This window comes from Taeniopygia guttata, chromosome 8 (genome assembly GCF_048771995.1).
Source record: "Taeniopygia guttata chromosome 8, bTaeGut7.mat, whole genome shotgun sequence".
Classification (NCBI taxonomy): domain Eukaryota; kingdom Metazoa; phylum Chordata; class Aves; order Passeriformes; family Estrildidae; genus Taeniopygia; species Taeniopygia guttata.
This window is the reverse complement of record NC_133033.1, coordinates 8,009,737-8,024,615: the sequence shown is the minus strand read 5'-3', so window position 1 is coordinate 8,024,615 and position 14,879 is coordinate 8,009,737. Positions and strand designations below refer to the sequence as shown.

General features: G+C 41.1%; 1 protein-coding gene across 1 annotated transcript in view; it reads right to left on the bottom strand.

Moving 5' to 3' along the window:
- Nucleotides 1-266: 266 nt before the first annotated feature.
- The window catches only part of TRABD2B (TraB domain containing 2B), a 265,831-nt gene continuing 251,218 nt past the window's right edge, over nt 267-14,879 (bottom strand). The window contains exon 7 of the mRNA XM_030278808.4: nt 267-5,450. Within this exon, the coding sequence (XP_030134668.4) occupies nt 5,228-5,450 (223 nt within the window). The 3' untranslated portion in view covers nt 267-5,227. The remainder of the gene's footprint in view (nt 5,451-14,879) is intronic.

The following is a 14,879-nucleotide window of genomic DNA, read 5'->3' as shown; positions in this document are numbered from 1 at the left end:
GATAATTTCCTGGCTTTTCTGCCCCTTGTGCCAGACAAGAGATGGTTCTGTGCTTCCCAGCACCAGTGCTGCTTTACAAATGGCTTCAGTAGTGAGGCAAGAGAGTAGTTAAAAAGAAAGAGCTTTGTTCTGCTTCCTTCAAATTTCATCCCACATTGGTGTTGGGCATAAAAGAAGCAGCATGCCTAAGCCACACGAACAAGTGAGGCTTTTTTTTCAGTGATTCCTAGCTTTTGGTGCAAAGGAAAGAATCAAGACACACAAGATTATTGTGCTATGGATTTATAATAACATTTTATTAATATATTATGCTACAAAAATATTTTGATAAAATAATATTAGAAAGCATCTTTTTATTACACTCTTCAAAACAGTTCACAAAAGCAGGAGGCGGAACAGGAAAAAATATCTGAAATACATTTGAATTGAAAACTGACAAATATTCAATTTGAATTTCGGTGTGAGCATGAATCTGCAGGGTGGTTAATCAGTACTGTAGAAGGAAAGTGTTGCCTACTTACTGCAAAGACCTCTCTGCCTTTAGCTAGATTAAGGTGCCTCCTGAAGTGTTAGTCATAGAAAAGGCTGAATTTGGGTTGGGACAGAACACAGACAACATACACATGTAAATGTACACACACACACACACAGACACACACACACAGACACACACACACACACACACACCCTATGATCTTGAACTTCAGCAAATCATCTTTCTGCTTCACTTAAGCTGAAACATGCTTAAATTGAAGCTGAGTTTTAGCACACTCATGGAACATTGATCACTTCAGAGATATGACAAGACCATATAATTTTTTATATAATACAGAAATATGGTACTAAGCAAAGTTTGGCATGGTAACACTTATGCTGAGATAATAACCTTGGCACTTTGGTTTCTCTAACATAAATATATGAAGGGGAATTCCTCTCTAACAGTGGTATATGGTAATGACTGAGTCATATCATTTGACTAATCAATGCACTAAACATAGATTAAATTCTCCCTCTTTCCATTCTCTCTTTCTCCACAACTGTATATTGAAGAACTTAGATAAATATACAACTCTGTACCTTGGGTGTTCCTAAATTACAGTGGAGCTTGGAGGAATGGGAAGGCAAGTTCAACAAAGAAGATTTTTGACACCTGTATAAAGCATAGTTATCATAAATCATGTTCATCATTTATTGCCAGAAGACTTATTGCATTATTCAACAGCTCTAGGGATTGAACAGAAACTACTTCAGTCATAAAATATCAAATACCTTCTGTCCCAGCTTACTGACTGGTTCTCCAAGTGGCAGTGCATGTTAATATAGTATCTGTAGTTAAGCAAGAACAGCATTAGAACAGTGAAAGGGGAAAGATTAGATTTGTTGCTGATGGTATGAGACTATTTATTCCACCAGGGCAAGATCTTGGCAGGTACTCAGCATTTGTTTATAATGCTACAGTTACATTTAACGTGAATTGTGTTGGTGTTCCTTGTAGGTGAGTTGAGAAGATGAATAATGTGACCATTGAGCTTTGGACTCACCCAAAGTCATGTCCTAGACTGCCAGACTCTGGGTGACTCTCTCGATGCTGATTCTCAGAGATAAGCAGGATCACCAGTGTTTGCTATTTTATGTGGTAGGCATGAATGTTTTTGCTAAATTTCCTGCTCCTGGAATCTCGAGATAACATGGGAATCTGAGCTTTCCTTTGGAAGAAAGAGCTGAGTCAGTTTCTCGTTTTCTGAGAACCCCTGAAGCTGCTAGTCAGTGTTGCTTCCAGAGCACCTATCAAATCTGGTCCAGGTATTAAACTCATGGTTTAGAAAACCATTAGAAATTCAGAAATCATAATCCATTGTGACAGTGTGTGTAAGTCTGTGCTAACCACTACTACTGTGTTTTAATTAATGCTGGGCTGCCATAGCTGATCAGTAAACGACTCATTTTATCAGCCACAGTGAGGGTTCATTATCCAGCATTGCTCTGCACACAGTATTGAAGAAAGTGACCCTAAATTGTACTTTAGGGTAAGACAAGAGACTAAAAGCAGTGTTTGGTTAGAGACCTGTGCTGAAGCCATTCACGTGTGGTTCCTGAGCTAAGATCTACAGAAACCTACAAAACCTTTAAGTCATGTCTCCTCCCTGAGCCAGAGAGAGTTCAGATGACTGAGGGAGCTGCTTCTAGGTGGCAAAAATCAGGTGTGTAGACCCCAAATCCAAGAGACACCTTGTTTTGACACCTGAACTGCACAAATGTGGGGCACCAGCACAAGGGTTCTAGTAAAATTCATTAATTTCCCAGAATTACAGACAAAATGCCAGGAAATACAAAGATGCTAAAACATACTTTGATACCCAAGCCATTTACATCCTGTGATAGCCAAACATACCACAGTATCTGAAATGAAAATTGAATATTACTCTTCAGTGTAGGAGTGACTCAGAAAACATAACTGGTGATAAAAGAGTGACTATTCTGTGCAGCACAACGACAGCTGGGAGTGTGGAGAGATTTGTGTGCTCCTAATATTAATTAAATTAAAAAAAAAAAAAAGCCCCAGAGCTTTTTGGAGAAAGCCACAGATTAGGAAACCTCAGAATTCTCATTTCTAGTCTTGGTCCTGCTGTTGGTTTTCCTTACAGTCTTGGACAAGTTGTTCTGTTTTCTGCTCTTTTTTCCCTCTCCCTTATCTTTACATGGTCTTGTCTATTTATACTGTAGGTTTTTCAACACTTGGAATTATTCCTGGGGTAGTACCATAGAATAATTTCTGGATACGATCCGGTTACAACAAATAAAATTCAATGGGTTTTGGTTTGTTGGCTGTTCACTTTTACTACGTAACTTATCGTCGCCCTTAAGATTTACCTACCTTATTTCCAGTTACAGTCTTGTAAATAAGGTATTATAATTCAGTTTTCATCTCTGCCTTGAACACATCAGGAGAACCAATAATCTTTTTAAAATGCATTACTGTTAAATTTGAAGGTCTCTTAAACCATAATATTCAAATGAAGGCATTTCTAGAGTAATAGCTCAAATAAAACCAAAATGAAAGTTCTCAAAATATGTTTTCAATATCCATCTCTGGGCAATAAATATTATGCAAGGTGAATGGCTTCTGTCCAAAACTAACATCTCTAATCTTCTGCTCGCCAAAATACACAATATGAAAGTATGCATGAGGTCTGTTTGAATCTCACATTTGGGGCAAAGCTCAAAGTTTTCCACTCAGCCTTATCAACTGTTGGGGGAAGCTTGTAGCACTCTGTGCTATTACCCACCTAAACTGACCAGGAACCTACACAACCTGCTGTCAAAAACAGAGCAAAGGCTGGGGATCATGGTGTCCAGTAAATTAAAAAGAAATTACCTGTATTGTCCCTGGTCTTTGCAAGGCAGTGGGCTGGGATGCATGATGGAAATGCTCAGTATTTCATCATGGAATACTGTGATTTTTGTAGTCTAGTTATTTTCTAACTTACTTTCATGAAATAACTGGTATGACAATAAGCAAAGTGTGAATTCTGGACTCCCTCTCACTGCAGAGTCTTGCAGATTGCATGGAGTCATCTGCAGCTCCAGAGACCAGGCTGTAGGGCTGCTGGGAAACTTACAGGCTGTTTTCAGACAATTTTACCAGTGACATTGTTACAATTATCATCATTGTCTTTTTGCACACTGAAAAGCACTGCTTTTCTTAGTGCTTTTAAAGAAAAGCTTGTATTGTATTTTTCTGTTTTGGAGACTTCTAAATAAGATGTTTTCATCACATAGTTTTGACTTTTGGTTTGTAGATGACTTAGGAAAAAAAACCCCACAATTTCAACCAAAACTTATTTTATAAACTTTTGTATTCAAAGAAATTTTTCATCATGTTTTGGTAGTGAAAAAAACATCTACATGCCTTTTTAAATATCCTAATTTTTAAGATGGCATCAGGTGTTTTTTCCACATAGATGTTGCAAATCTCATTCCTCAACAATAGCTCTTTGGATAGGGAGCACATTTTTCAGTGAGGGTAAAGTGTCATAACTTTTCCATCTAAGTCAGGAACCAGAGTTTAGAAATGGAGGAATGTTCTTTATGTCTCCATAAGATGGGGGTTAGTTTGATTCCTGTGGTGTCGAGCAGATTTTGGACAAGACATAATTATTTCAGCACAGAGATATCAGCTCTATCAGCTCATGGTAGCAAAAGAAAGAGGAATTTGTGGATGTTTTTTGCCTCCAGGTTGCCCATGGGCATTAATACAACTGGTACAAAGGACTTCTATAGATTAACAGAACACTACATCTTTATAATCTATAGACAGACCAAGCTCTCTTCTCATTTATGCATGAAAAGGTTGTAGCCTTATACTTCTATAAAATGAAGGAGAGAAGAAAATAATTCCAAGTAGGATTATTCCAGACTTTAAAAATATTCTTTTTATTTAGAAAAATGTGTCTTAATATGCATTAGCTAGTGAATTAATTTCAGGGCAAAGGGGGAAACTGGCAATTTCTGAAACAGTTAAATAGTTTAGTTAAAGAAAACAGGGGGAATGTAGAGGATTATCCTGAATAATGACTTACTAAGTCATGTAAAAATAACTGATGTTTTAGATTGTGGCAGCTAACGAGTTAAGAATGCACTTATTTTTCTAAAGGGCACAGGCCCCAGAGAGCAGGATCTGCTTTATTCAGTGTAAGATATGCTAATGAGATAAAAGAGGTAAAATAAAGAATTTCAGCAGAAATGTACTTATTGGACAGTTGCTGTAAAATGTAATGGTTAAAGAAACAAAGGAAGCATTCATTTGGTGTCAGTTAAGACATTGCAGAGTTGTCAGAAAACAAATATAGAAAATATTAATTTATCTGTTTCACCATCGCTACTGATTAATAGGGATGTTATTAACATATACAACAAGAAAAATAAGTTTACCAGTCGAATAAATACATTTTTCTTTTTCTGTTTTTTTTTCTTTATATGAACATGTATATTTTACAAAACCCCATAGCACTATGGGAAATAAAGATCCTTCTACAAAAAGAAGATGTAAGTCAGTGTTACAATAAAGCTTTAGAGTTTCAAAATGTATCTGGGCAAAGAGACAAAATCAGCTAGAAGGCACTACTGAGTCACTGAGAAGGTCCAGCTTGTAACTGTTGTTGTCTTAAACTCCAATTTGTTCATAAATTATCTCTCTATTCCAAGGATTGCATGTAATACTAATGGGTCAGGAGGGCTGCAGTAGGCTCAGGAGAAAAGAAGCTATGGCCATGCAGAGAGGAAATGTTACTGATGGCCATGAAGGGCTGGCTGGGGCTGAGCTTGTGGACTGGGGCTGGGCTGGGCCGTCGGGATGTGGCCTCTGATCCAGCTGGTTGGAAATCCAGATGGGAGGTTTGACTGTGATGTAGCCGTTGGTTATCCTGATGTAGGAAGGCAACGTGGTGGTGCTGGAAGAAAACACAAGAGAAGGAAATTAAACACAAGAACTCTTATCTCTGCTCTGTGAACTGTCATCCCCAGTAGTACCAACCACAATGGCAATTCCAATTATTATTATTATTGTTTGCACACATTAAACACCAGGGAGAGAGCCAGAGACTGGTAACTGCAATTATGTGGGAACAGCTCTGATCCAGGATGTCCCTCAGCTTCTGGCTGCTGACAAAATACTGCCAAAGGAGGGACTGCTCTTCATGTATCTGACATACTGCACTCCATTTTAAAGCATCCATCAGTGGCCAGCACCAGAAATGGTGCTAAATGTATCCTCGTGCTGACCCAGGATGACCTCATTCTTACGTCCTTTCTTCTCACCAAAGGTCTGAAAATTTGCCGTGTCTCACTGACATGTCTTATGCACCACGAACCACATACTGAGTCACCAGGAGGGTCCAGAATACATTCCTTCCCTGTTTCACAAGCCTTAGAGAACTTTCTAGGATCCCCTTACACAACTGATAACCTTGAGGACAGGAGAGATTGAGCAGGTTCATTTCTTTTCCTGGCTTTAAGCCATTTTGGATCAAATCACAAAGCCAAAAGCAGACTCAGTCGCTGTTAGGTTTCCCTGACTGTGGATTTGCCTCAACAGAAGTGTGATTGCTTATTGATTGTAGCTTGAGTCAGTACTTTGATTTGAATTTGCAGGTTGGAATTCATCATGACTCCCATGACACTGGAGGTCAAAAAGGTCCATTTACGATTGATTTGGAAGTTTAAGCTGTAATCTCCATTTCATAAAATGCCCCCATTGCATCCATTACTGGATGATCCATAATCCACCAGTTGTCAGGCAGCAGCACAACCAAGCATGCAAACTGCACAGGGTGGATTTTGGACTTAAACCCAAGACATTCTGCTGAGAAGTAAGGAGAAAAACAGCAAGGGCCCCTGGAAAAAAAGATGTGATACTAATACCTGTAGATTCTCTAAATCTTGCATAAAGGGGATTTGGAGTCACTGAAAATGACCCTCATATAATTTTTAATGGGGTAAGAAGCTATGCAGTCCTATAAATATTTAGCTGCAGTATCCAAGATTTTGACCTTGGAAGAAAAAGGTTGTGTCTTGCATAATATCAGATGAAATGAATAACATCTTACTTTAGATTCTTGCACAGAAACAGAATTTAGAGGGACTAAAGGCTTTTGTCTTTTTCTGTCTAAGCAATACCAAGACAGATTTTAGTTGAGATGCATCAAATGTGCTGAGTCGATCTCAAACTGAGAAGATCAGAGCCCACCCTGAAGAGGGCATTGGTCAACATCAAATCCCACGGACAATCCCTGCACATTACACTTCACCCCAAGTTTTGGGAGAAGTCACTTCATTTCTTCCCTCATCCTTTATACTTTCACCACAGCTTCTGGGTGGGACAGTTGTTCTGCAGCTAGAACTGATCTTAACTAATGTGCAATGAATTAGAGTAAAAAGAGAAGGCAGCCTTCAATTAAAGACACAGAATTGCTTCATGGGAGCAGATAATCCATCTAACCAGTATTAGGATTCTGACACTGAGGAGCAGTGCTTGTTCCAGAGCACACACTGCTGTGAACAGAGAACTCTGAATGAAGGCTTGTTGGGGAAAGTTCTCTGAATTCCCGTGGTGAGTGGTTGTTTTATGTCTTGAAGTGATGATATAAGACACCCAGCTTGAGAGTTTCTGCTATATTGCATCAGAATTGCTGCAGTCACTTAGCACAAAATGCTGATCTGCCATAAACTAATGCTACTGTGTGCAATCTGCCTGGCAGGAATGGCACTGGATTAGAACTGTGTGGCCAAGCTCCTAACATAAGTTACATCATTCCCACAGTGAACACAAAGCATCCTTGAAGCAAACTTCTGACAAAAAGAGGTGGTGCACACTCTGAGTAATCCAACATAAACTCAGTCATGCTTCAGTTTCTGATCCAGCTCTCATTTATCCTGCTGAGTGATGATGTGGTACACAGGTCTGGCAGCACTGACAGGGGATCACAACTCGGGATTTTCCCCTATATCTGCTTTCTCTAAGGTAAGCATAGGTAGGTGTTTGTCCTCATCTTTTGGTACTGATTGTTGTGTTACAGAACTACAAAATTTTGCCCTAAATTAAATTTTAAACTACAAGGAGGGTCTGATGATTTTAAATTTTAATTAAAAAAAAAAAAAAACACCAAAATGCCATTCAGGCTTCCTGCCATTCCGCTCTTGACACATTTTATGGGCTTGATCCTCCAGTAAGATTAAAGTTTCCCTTGCACAAACTTTCTACTCCTCAGGGATGTTCTGTGCACACAGGCTGGCCAGGGAACCTGTAAAAGCATCACAAGCCCACTCATCAGCCAGCTCCATCTAAGGGATTCCTAAAGCAGCTTTAAATCAACATTTCATGTCTCTGTATGATGTTTCTGTGTTCTAGTCAACTTCCTTAAGTAATTTGGTTTTGTTTTTTGGGGGGATTTTTTTTTCTTGTTGATTGGTTGGTTTTTGTTGATTTTCTTTTCTCCCTTGTTCAAGGACCAGAGAATTGTTGACCACTTCTTAGTTAATGAGGTTATTTTCTGGTTTCAAGACATTACATTTGTATAAAAGCATTCTTGTTAAGATAAATACTGTTAGGTGGGGTTGTTTGTTTTCAAAAACTCCTTGAGTGCTTAACAAGAGAAGAACAGTGTGTTTCCACTAATGTGTACAAAGCATTTGCTAATAGCAAATGAATCTCAGCTTATCCATAAAAAACATTTTCTTAATGTACTTCTAGCTGACTGCCAAGGTGGTTTAGAGATACTTAAAGAGAATGATCCCTTCTAACAAATGCTACAAGTCCTTGTAAAACCTCTGGTCCCAGTTTGTAACTGGGCTGTTTTTGTAGTGAATGGGAAGAGAAACCTTTCTAGAAGCTGGTCCACCTCACTCCAGTGCAGGTCTCTAGGGGGTCTTACTCTTGCTCGAGGTCTTTCACTTCCTAGGCATTACAGAGGGGCCCTGGACAGCCAGGCTGGATTATAACCTAATCTTAGAGGTGGTTCTGGTGTCAGGAGATGACTTCTGCAAACTCCCTCTGAGCACGTTTGTATGTGCACGTAGGATCTCAATGACCCTTGGACACTCCCTAAGGATGAAGCAGAATCCCCTGAACTCAATCAGAAACCTTCCTTGGGGAGGATTTGAATGTTCCTGAAATGAACAGAGAGAATAATAAAAATTATTCAGAGATCTGTGGGATAATAATCTAAATTATTATAGTGTCTTCTCTTGCCAGACCAGGATATTCTGTATTTCAGCCTTGTGTGTCTGATAAAAGTATCTTTAATAAAACATTCCACATGATCTGTGGTTAACAGGCAACCACTGGCTCCGCTGTTCATACCTCTCTTTTTTGCTTCTGTGTATGGGATTGTTTTAAAAACTTGGAAGACTCCAGGTATGTTTTAGCCAAATGACCTGTGGTATCATATTCATGAGCTTGTTCTTTTGATCAGATAATAGCAGTTTTTCAAATCAGTGCATTACTCATACATTGTCTTACTATCATTATAATGTGTAAAACTTTCCCCAAAAATGGGGCCTCAGGCACAGGCTTTGTGCAGAGATTCTACTGAATGCAATTACATGACTCAAGTCCTCAAAGCTGGGGGTGTGCTGAGGCACCTTGATAGTTTGGGAGCATTTTAAAGCTGAAAAATGAAACACACAAGCAATCCACTGAGAGAATTTCTGCTCTGGTTTGTCTTGCAAGGACTTTGAAGGGAGCTCCCAAACTAATTTTTAGCATGACTTGGTTCATCCATGTAAGCAGGGTTTACCTGAGCACACAGGACACCACAGCAGAAGGACACAGGTCAGGACCAGATGAGTCTTTCTGGCCCGTCTGCCCCAGACACAGGAGCAAGATCGAAACTCCTCCTGACATTTATATCTCATCCAGTCTTAAAAAACAGTGATAATGACAGCAATTCCAGAGTCTGTCCAGACACCCATTCCAGCATTTCACCATTTCTGATGCCCAGAATTACTGCCTAATGTTTCACCAGATCTCCCCTGCTACAGTGTAAGGTCATGACTTGCCCTGTCCCCATGGACAGGTTTACTCCTTTCCTCTTCTCAGGAGCCCTTAACCATGTTTCATCTGAGCCTTCTCTTTTTTAAACAATTCCCTCCACCTTCCTTTGCAAGTCCTCAAGTGCTTTCCCTCTATCCTTTCCTCTGCTCTGCCCTGGCTCTGATCCATGTCTTCTCTGGAATGAGATGCTCCAAACTGGAAACAGTGGGTCTGGGTGAGATCTCACCAGCCCTGTGCTTGGTGCATAGGTACCACTGCCTCTGTGTCTGCAAAGTGCATGAAAAACAGGCAATCTCCAAGAGGACAGACAGTATTGGCACTACTTTTTGCCCCCAGAGTCCCAACCACCATTGTGGTCCCAGGAATTGTTCTGAAGCTCATGGAAAACTGGTGGTTCTCTGAGGGGGTGAGGACCAACCCAATTATTGTGATATTTCTATCCGTTTTAAATCTGCTGCTGTGCCTTGGTCCCAACGTGGTTCTGTTCAGGGTAGAGGAAGTAACCCTTTCAAGTATAACTTACAAAGTGTTTGGGGATTTTTCTGGATCAAAGGAGCTATGTAAACACAAGACAACTATTTTTAATAAATGTAAGCAAATGTTGACTCAGACAGCCTTTCTTACAATAGCATCTGATGAAAGAAGCTAGATTGAAACCTGAAAAACGCATGCTTCAATTGAAAACCTAAAAAGCTAGTAAAGTGAAAGAAAATTTTTGAGTAAATACAATAATGACTGTTTTGCATTTGTGATTTGATGTTAACCTTATGATGGCTAGGGGTTTTCTTAAGTGATATTAAGCATATGCTTCCTGTTTCTTTTCAAACAAAATTTGCCCTACTTTTTTTTCCCCCCTTTTTATTTAATGAACAGATGTGAAAGGACTGATCACATTATTTTTCTGGTGATCAGAAATAATGTTCTGCAAGTGAAGACAATTATTCTTGGAACTAAGCAGGCCTATTTATGTCATCAAAATGTATTCATCAAGATTTGAAAAATACATCTGCTTAAAGTGCTGGACCAACCCATTGCAGTCTGTAAATGAGCTGGCTGGCAAGAAGTCTGACCACACATTTGAAGGAAAAGAATAGGTGCTCAACCAAGAGTTAACAAGAGTATGTTGAGGGGGTAAAAAATTCACTAGAAAAATGTCACAAGTATTTAACTTTGAAGACAACTAGAGAAGCCTTTCAAAAGGAACATGAAATTCCCATCTTCCAAAATGTTCATGTTATTATTTCATGTGTTTCTGGAAGGGATTCTTTAGATCAACACAGGCTCTGTTCCCCCCATCTCTCTTTTCATCAATACCTTCCTTACAGACACTGTTCTTGCAGCCTGAGGGATAAATCCTGCAGGATGCTGAGTCTTGTGGTCCCAGATGAGCAGGACTGGGAGCACACAAATACCAGACCTTCCAGCACTAGTATTCACATACTTACAACTCAGCACATCCTAAAGCTCTTTGTTTGACCAAAGCCAAGAAGCTCATGCTTTCACAAGGTTAGGTTCATTAAAAAAATAATAATCCAACCTGGATCTGATTAGGGAATCCAGTTTTTGGTCCAGAGGAGGCCACTGCTTATTTGCAGTAGTGTAATAAACTGCTTTAGCATGTCTGAGTGAGTAAGTGCTATCACACCCTGGTTTGGGGCCAGCAGAGAAGATCTGGCTTGAGCCAAAGAAGAGCCTTCTCCCTGCTATTTTTTGGTTACCCCAGGGTCATTGGGAGCCTGGATCTCTGGCTGTGTCACAGTGCAAGCACCCACTCTCCCTGTGAGCAGCACAGCCTCGGCCATGTGATGGACAGAGGGGTCAGCAACAGCACCAGGAGCATTTCCACAGCCCTTCACTGTCCAGCTGAGCTCTCCTTCTGATGAGACTCAAATGGGAACCATCTCCATCTGAGAGCAGTGTCAAGGTCTGATGCTGCCTATTTTCAGTGCTCTGGCTCCTCTGGAGACTGACACTGAGTAATTCCCCCTGTTGAAGGAGGCACCTGTGAGCCTTCCTCCTGTGCAGAAGCAAAGGACAGAGCAAATATCCTGGCAGAGGTCTAATCCCCCACCCCTGCCTATTGTTAGGATATCTGCCATGGCTCATCTCTAGGAGAAAGAATAGGGTACCAAGGGAAAAGATGGAAAGGGAAGCACAGTTTTCACCAGGCAGTGGCTCTGAAAGCCGTGAGCAGCAAGCCAAGATCATGAGCCACACTGCCACCAGGTACTGAAATACAGCTGGGGAGCAGGACACTGCACACAAGGATGGAATACTTAAATGTGCCATTAAAGAGAACCACAGGTAGTCCTTCAGCTGACTGGCCTTTAGAAGGATTGAAAAGGTGGCCTTAATTGTGGCTATGTCATGCAGGCTTACAGCCAGAGCTCTTCAGATGTCTTCTTCTACAGTTTGTAGGGAACAAGACACCTCCCTACAGAGGACAACCCTTTCCCAATGAAGCCATGCCTCTAAGGTTGGTCAGATGAGCTGCTTCTCTGGAATTTAGGTCTCCTGAGTCCCAACTAAGTTCTGGCCCCCACTGGGGGCTCTGACTGGTAGAGATGAGTTCCCAAATCGGGTTGGGACAGCAGGGTGGGGAAGAGGAAAACTGCTGATTCTGCAGTGCAGAAATGAGCTGCCCAACACCAGGCAGAGCAGGGCTGCAGCTGCTGTCCCTTCCATGGGGTCTTGGCTCCAGAGTTTGACACTAAGGAGGAAAAGGTGGCTCATTTGGATCAGGGGCTCCAGGGGGACCATGATGGTGTAAGCAGGAGGAGGTTCAATGCTGAGATGCAGCTCAGAGTCTTCTAGTGCAGTTTTGGGCCCCTCTCAGGATGGGCTGTGGGCTGGAAGCCAGGAGATTTGGTTTTTATCCCCAAGTCACCCACTGAGGAATCATCAAAACCTCGTTAAATCACTTTACTGCTACGACTCCCCTGACTCTGCTCTGAGTCAGGACCTTGGAGCGTTGGTGTGACACCACCAGCATTAACACAACCTGAAGTGTTTTGCAGGCTCTCGCTCTGATTTGCAGGTCCCAGTGGCTCAGGCCACCTGCAAAACATCTCTGTGCTGATAAATTCAGCCCTGGAGAGACACTGACCTGCAGTGAGGCTGAGCAAGGGCATCCTAAAGCCACAGGTGGGCCACATCGTTAAGGCAAAGTGGATCATCTGCTGTGGGGCCAGAGGAGGGGACAGGGATGGATGGGGCAGTGGGGACTGCTGCATCTGTGACAGGGAAAAGGGAGTTTGCTGTCACAGCAGTGCAGCCTGAGGGCTGGGGAACACAGTGAGGCAAAGGTGGACAGGAGGATGCATCCAGTGGGTAGGGAATGAACGGGTGAGAACAACTCCAGCACAGCCCAAGGGCCCTTTTCTGAGCTGAACTTCCAGTCTGTGGGAAGGATTCCTGCACCTCACAGTCAGATTTAGCTTTCCCCACCCCACAGGAGACTGTGCATGGTCCTTCTCAAAATCCCATCCCAAAGTCCTTTAGGAAAACCCAGTGAATACAGATCCTGCATCCACACCTGTGGCTGTGGCAGAATCAGGCTTGCTGCTCCTTTCCAGACAACTGCAGAATGGTGTAAAAACATAGAATGTTGTAAAAACCAATAACCTTTGAAGCACACCCTCTGAGTAATTACCCCATTCCCATCTAATGACTAAAAGATGTTATATTCCTCTCTGATATGGCAACAACAAAGATTTTGACCTTATTAAAACCAGCCCATCAGGAAACTACAAGTCATCCTTCAAAAAGGAAAAAAAAAGGTATAAAAAGAAATTAAATTCTTTAAAATCCCTGTGAAGATGAAGGGTATTCAAGATACTGTAGCTGAAGACCCATGATTTGTAGTAGTGTCTGGGTGGTCCTGAGACAGGAGATGACAACATTAGTTCTTTCCTTTTCCCTTTTAAGAAATGCTTTGATGATTCTCTAATATCCTAAGAATATCCCCTGTGATTCTGCAGTGGGACAAGGCAATCCCAGAGCTGGGATAATGCATCCCAGTTTTAGCCTGGCCCTTGCTAAGTGGGGATAGCTCAGAGCCCTTTGTTCCACCAGTTCTGCACTGACATCTGAGCCAGAACGTGCTCACAATAGTCTAAATAGTGATGTGGGCTCCAAACCATCCCCAAACTCGCCCCCACCCACTGCACACATCTGTCTGTGTACCTGATTTGTCTGTGTGATTAAGGCACTCATCATCACAGCTCAAATAACTGTGGACTTGTTCCACTGCTCCTTGGACAGATAATGACTGCATTATTGCAGCCAAAGTAAGCAAGAACATCAAGGGCACAAACACAGATGGGTTTAGCATTGGAAAAACCCTGCCAGTGAAGATTTTTGGGCAACCTGCTGATACACAACACATAAGGAGTTAATTTGATGGAGCTGCAACCAGGTGGTTTTGAACCAAATCCCAAGCATGAGCAGAATATCTGTTTTTTGTCTGTATTTTGCAAACTGCCTGCTCTCACCAATACAGCCCCACATGCAAAAGAATTTATATTTTTGGGGTGGTCAGAACTGTAATCCATATTTTACATCTTAGGCTCAACTTTTCAATTAATTAGAACCAGAGTGACTCGCTCTGCCCTTTCCTCTGTGTACTCAAGTGTTTGTTTGGCATTGTGTGGGCCCTGTGGCTCAAATATTTTTTGCAGATGCACAGAATTAACCATGCATGTTTAGATGTGCTTGGGGAACACATACATTCATAGAGATGTATATACTTGACCCTGTCATTTTTTTGTTAAACACTGTAAAAGATATCGACTTTCCCCTCCAGATTTTAAAATGATTTAGAATAGGTGGTAGTGGGGAAATACCTAACACATCCTGTCAAATTAAGTATTTTCTCTGAGACTGTTCTCTAAGATAAAATTATTTCAGCTATAGAGATGTCTGTGCAATGTATTAAGGAACAGAATGAACAACCAAAATATAAACTAGCTTAAATGGATGTCCAATATACTGCATTTTTCCACTTGATTTTAATTTTCTTTTTCCTTCTCCCTGTTCTTTTTCCATCTCTACATAACAGTTTTTCTCTTTGCTTAGTCTGTATCACATTTTTCTTTCTAATCCACTGGGCTCACTTTCTTGCTCTCTTCTTGTATTTTTCCAGCGTCTCTCTTAGTAAGAATAATTAAGGTTGGATCAGATCTTTGAACCTGTTATTTGGAGTATTGAATTCAAGCTTGTACCACTGAATAGAAGCACTGACTTTTTTTTCTTGCCAACAGAGTCACATATAAAATAAAAAAAAAGGTTCACAGAGCACATCTACCAGGCACATTGAAGTGCTGCAATG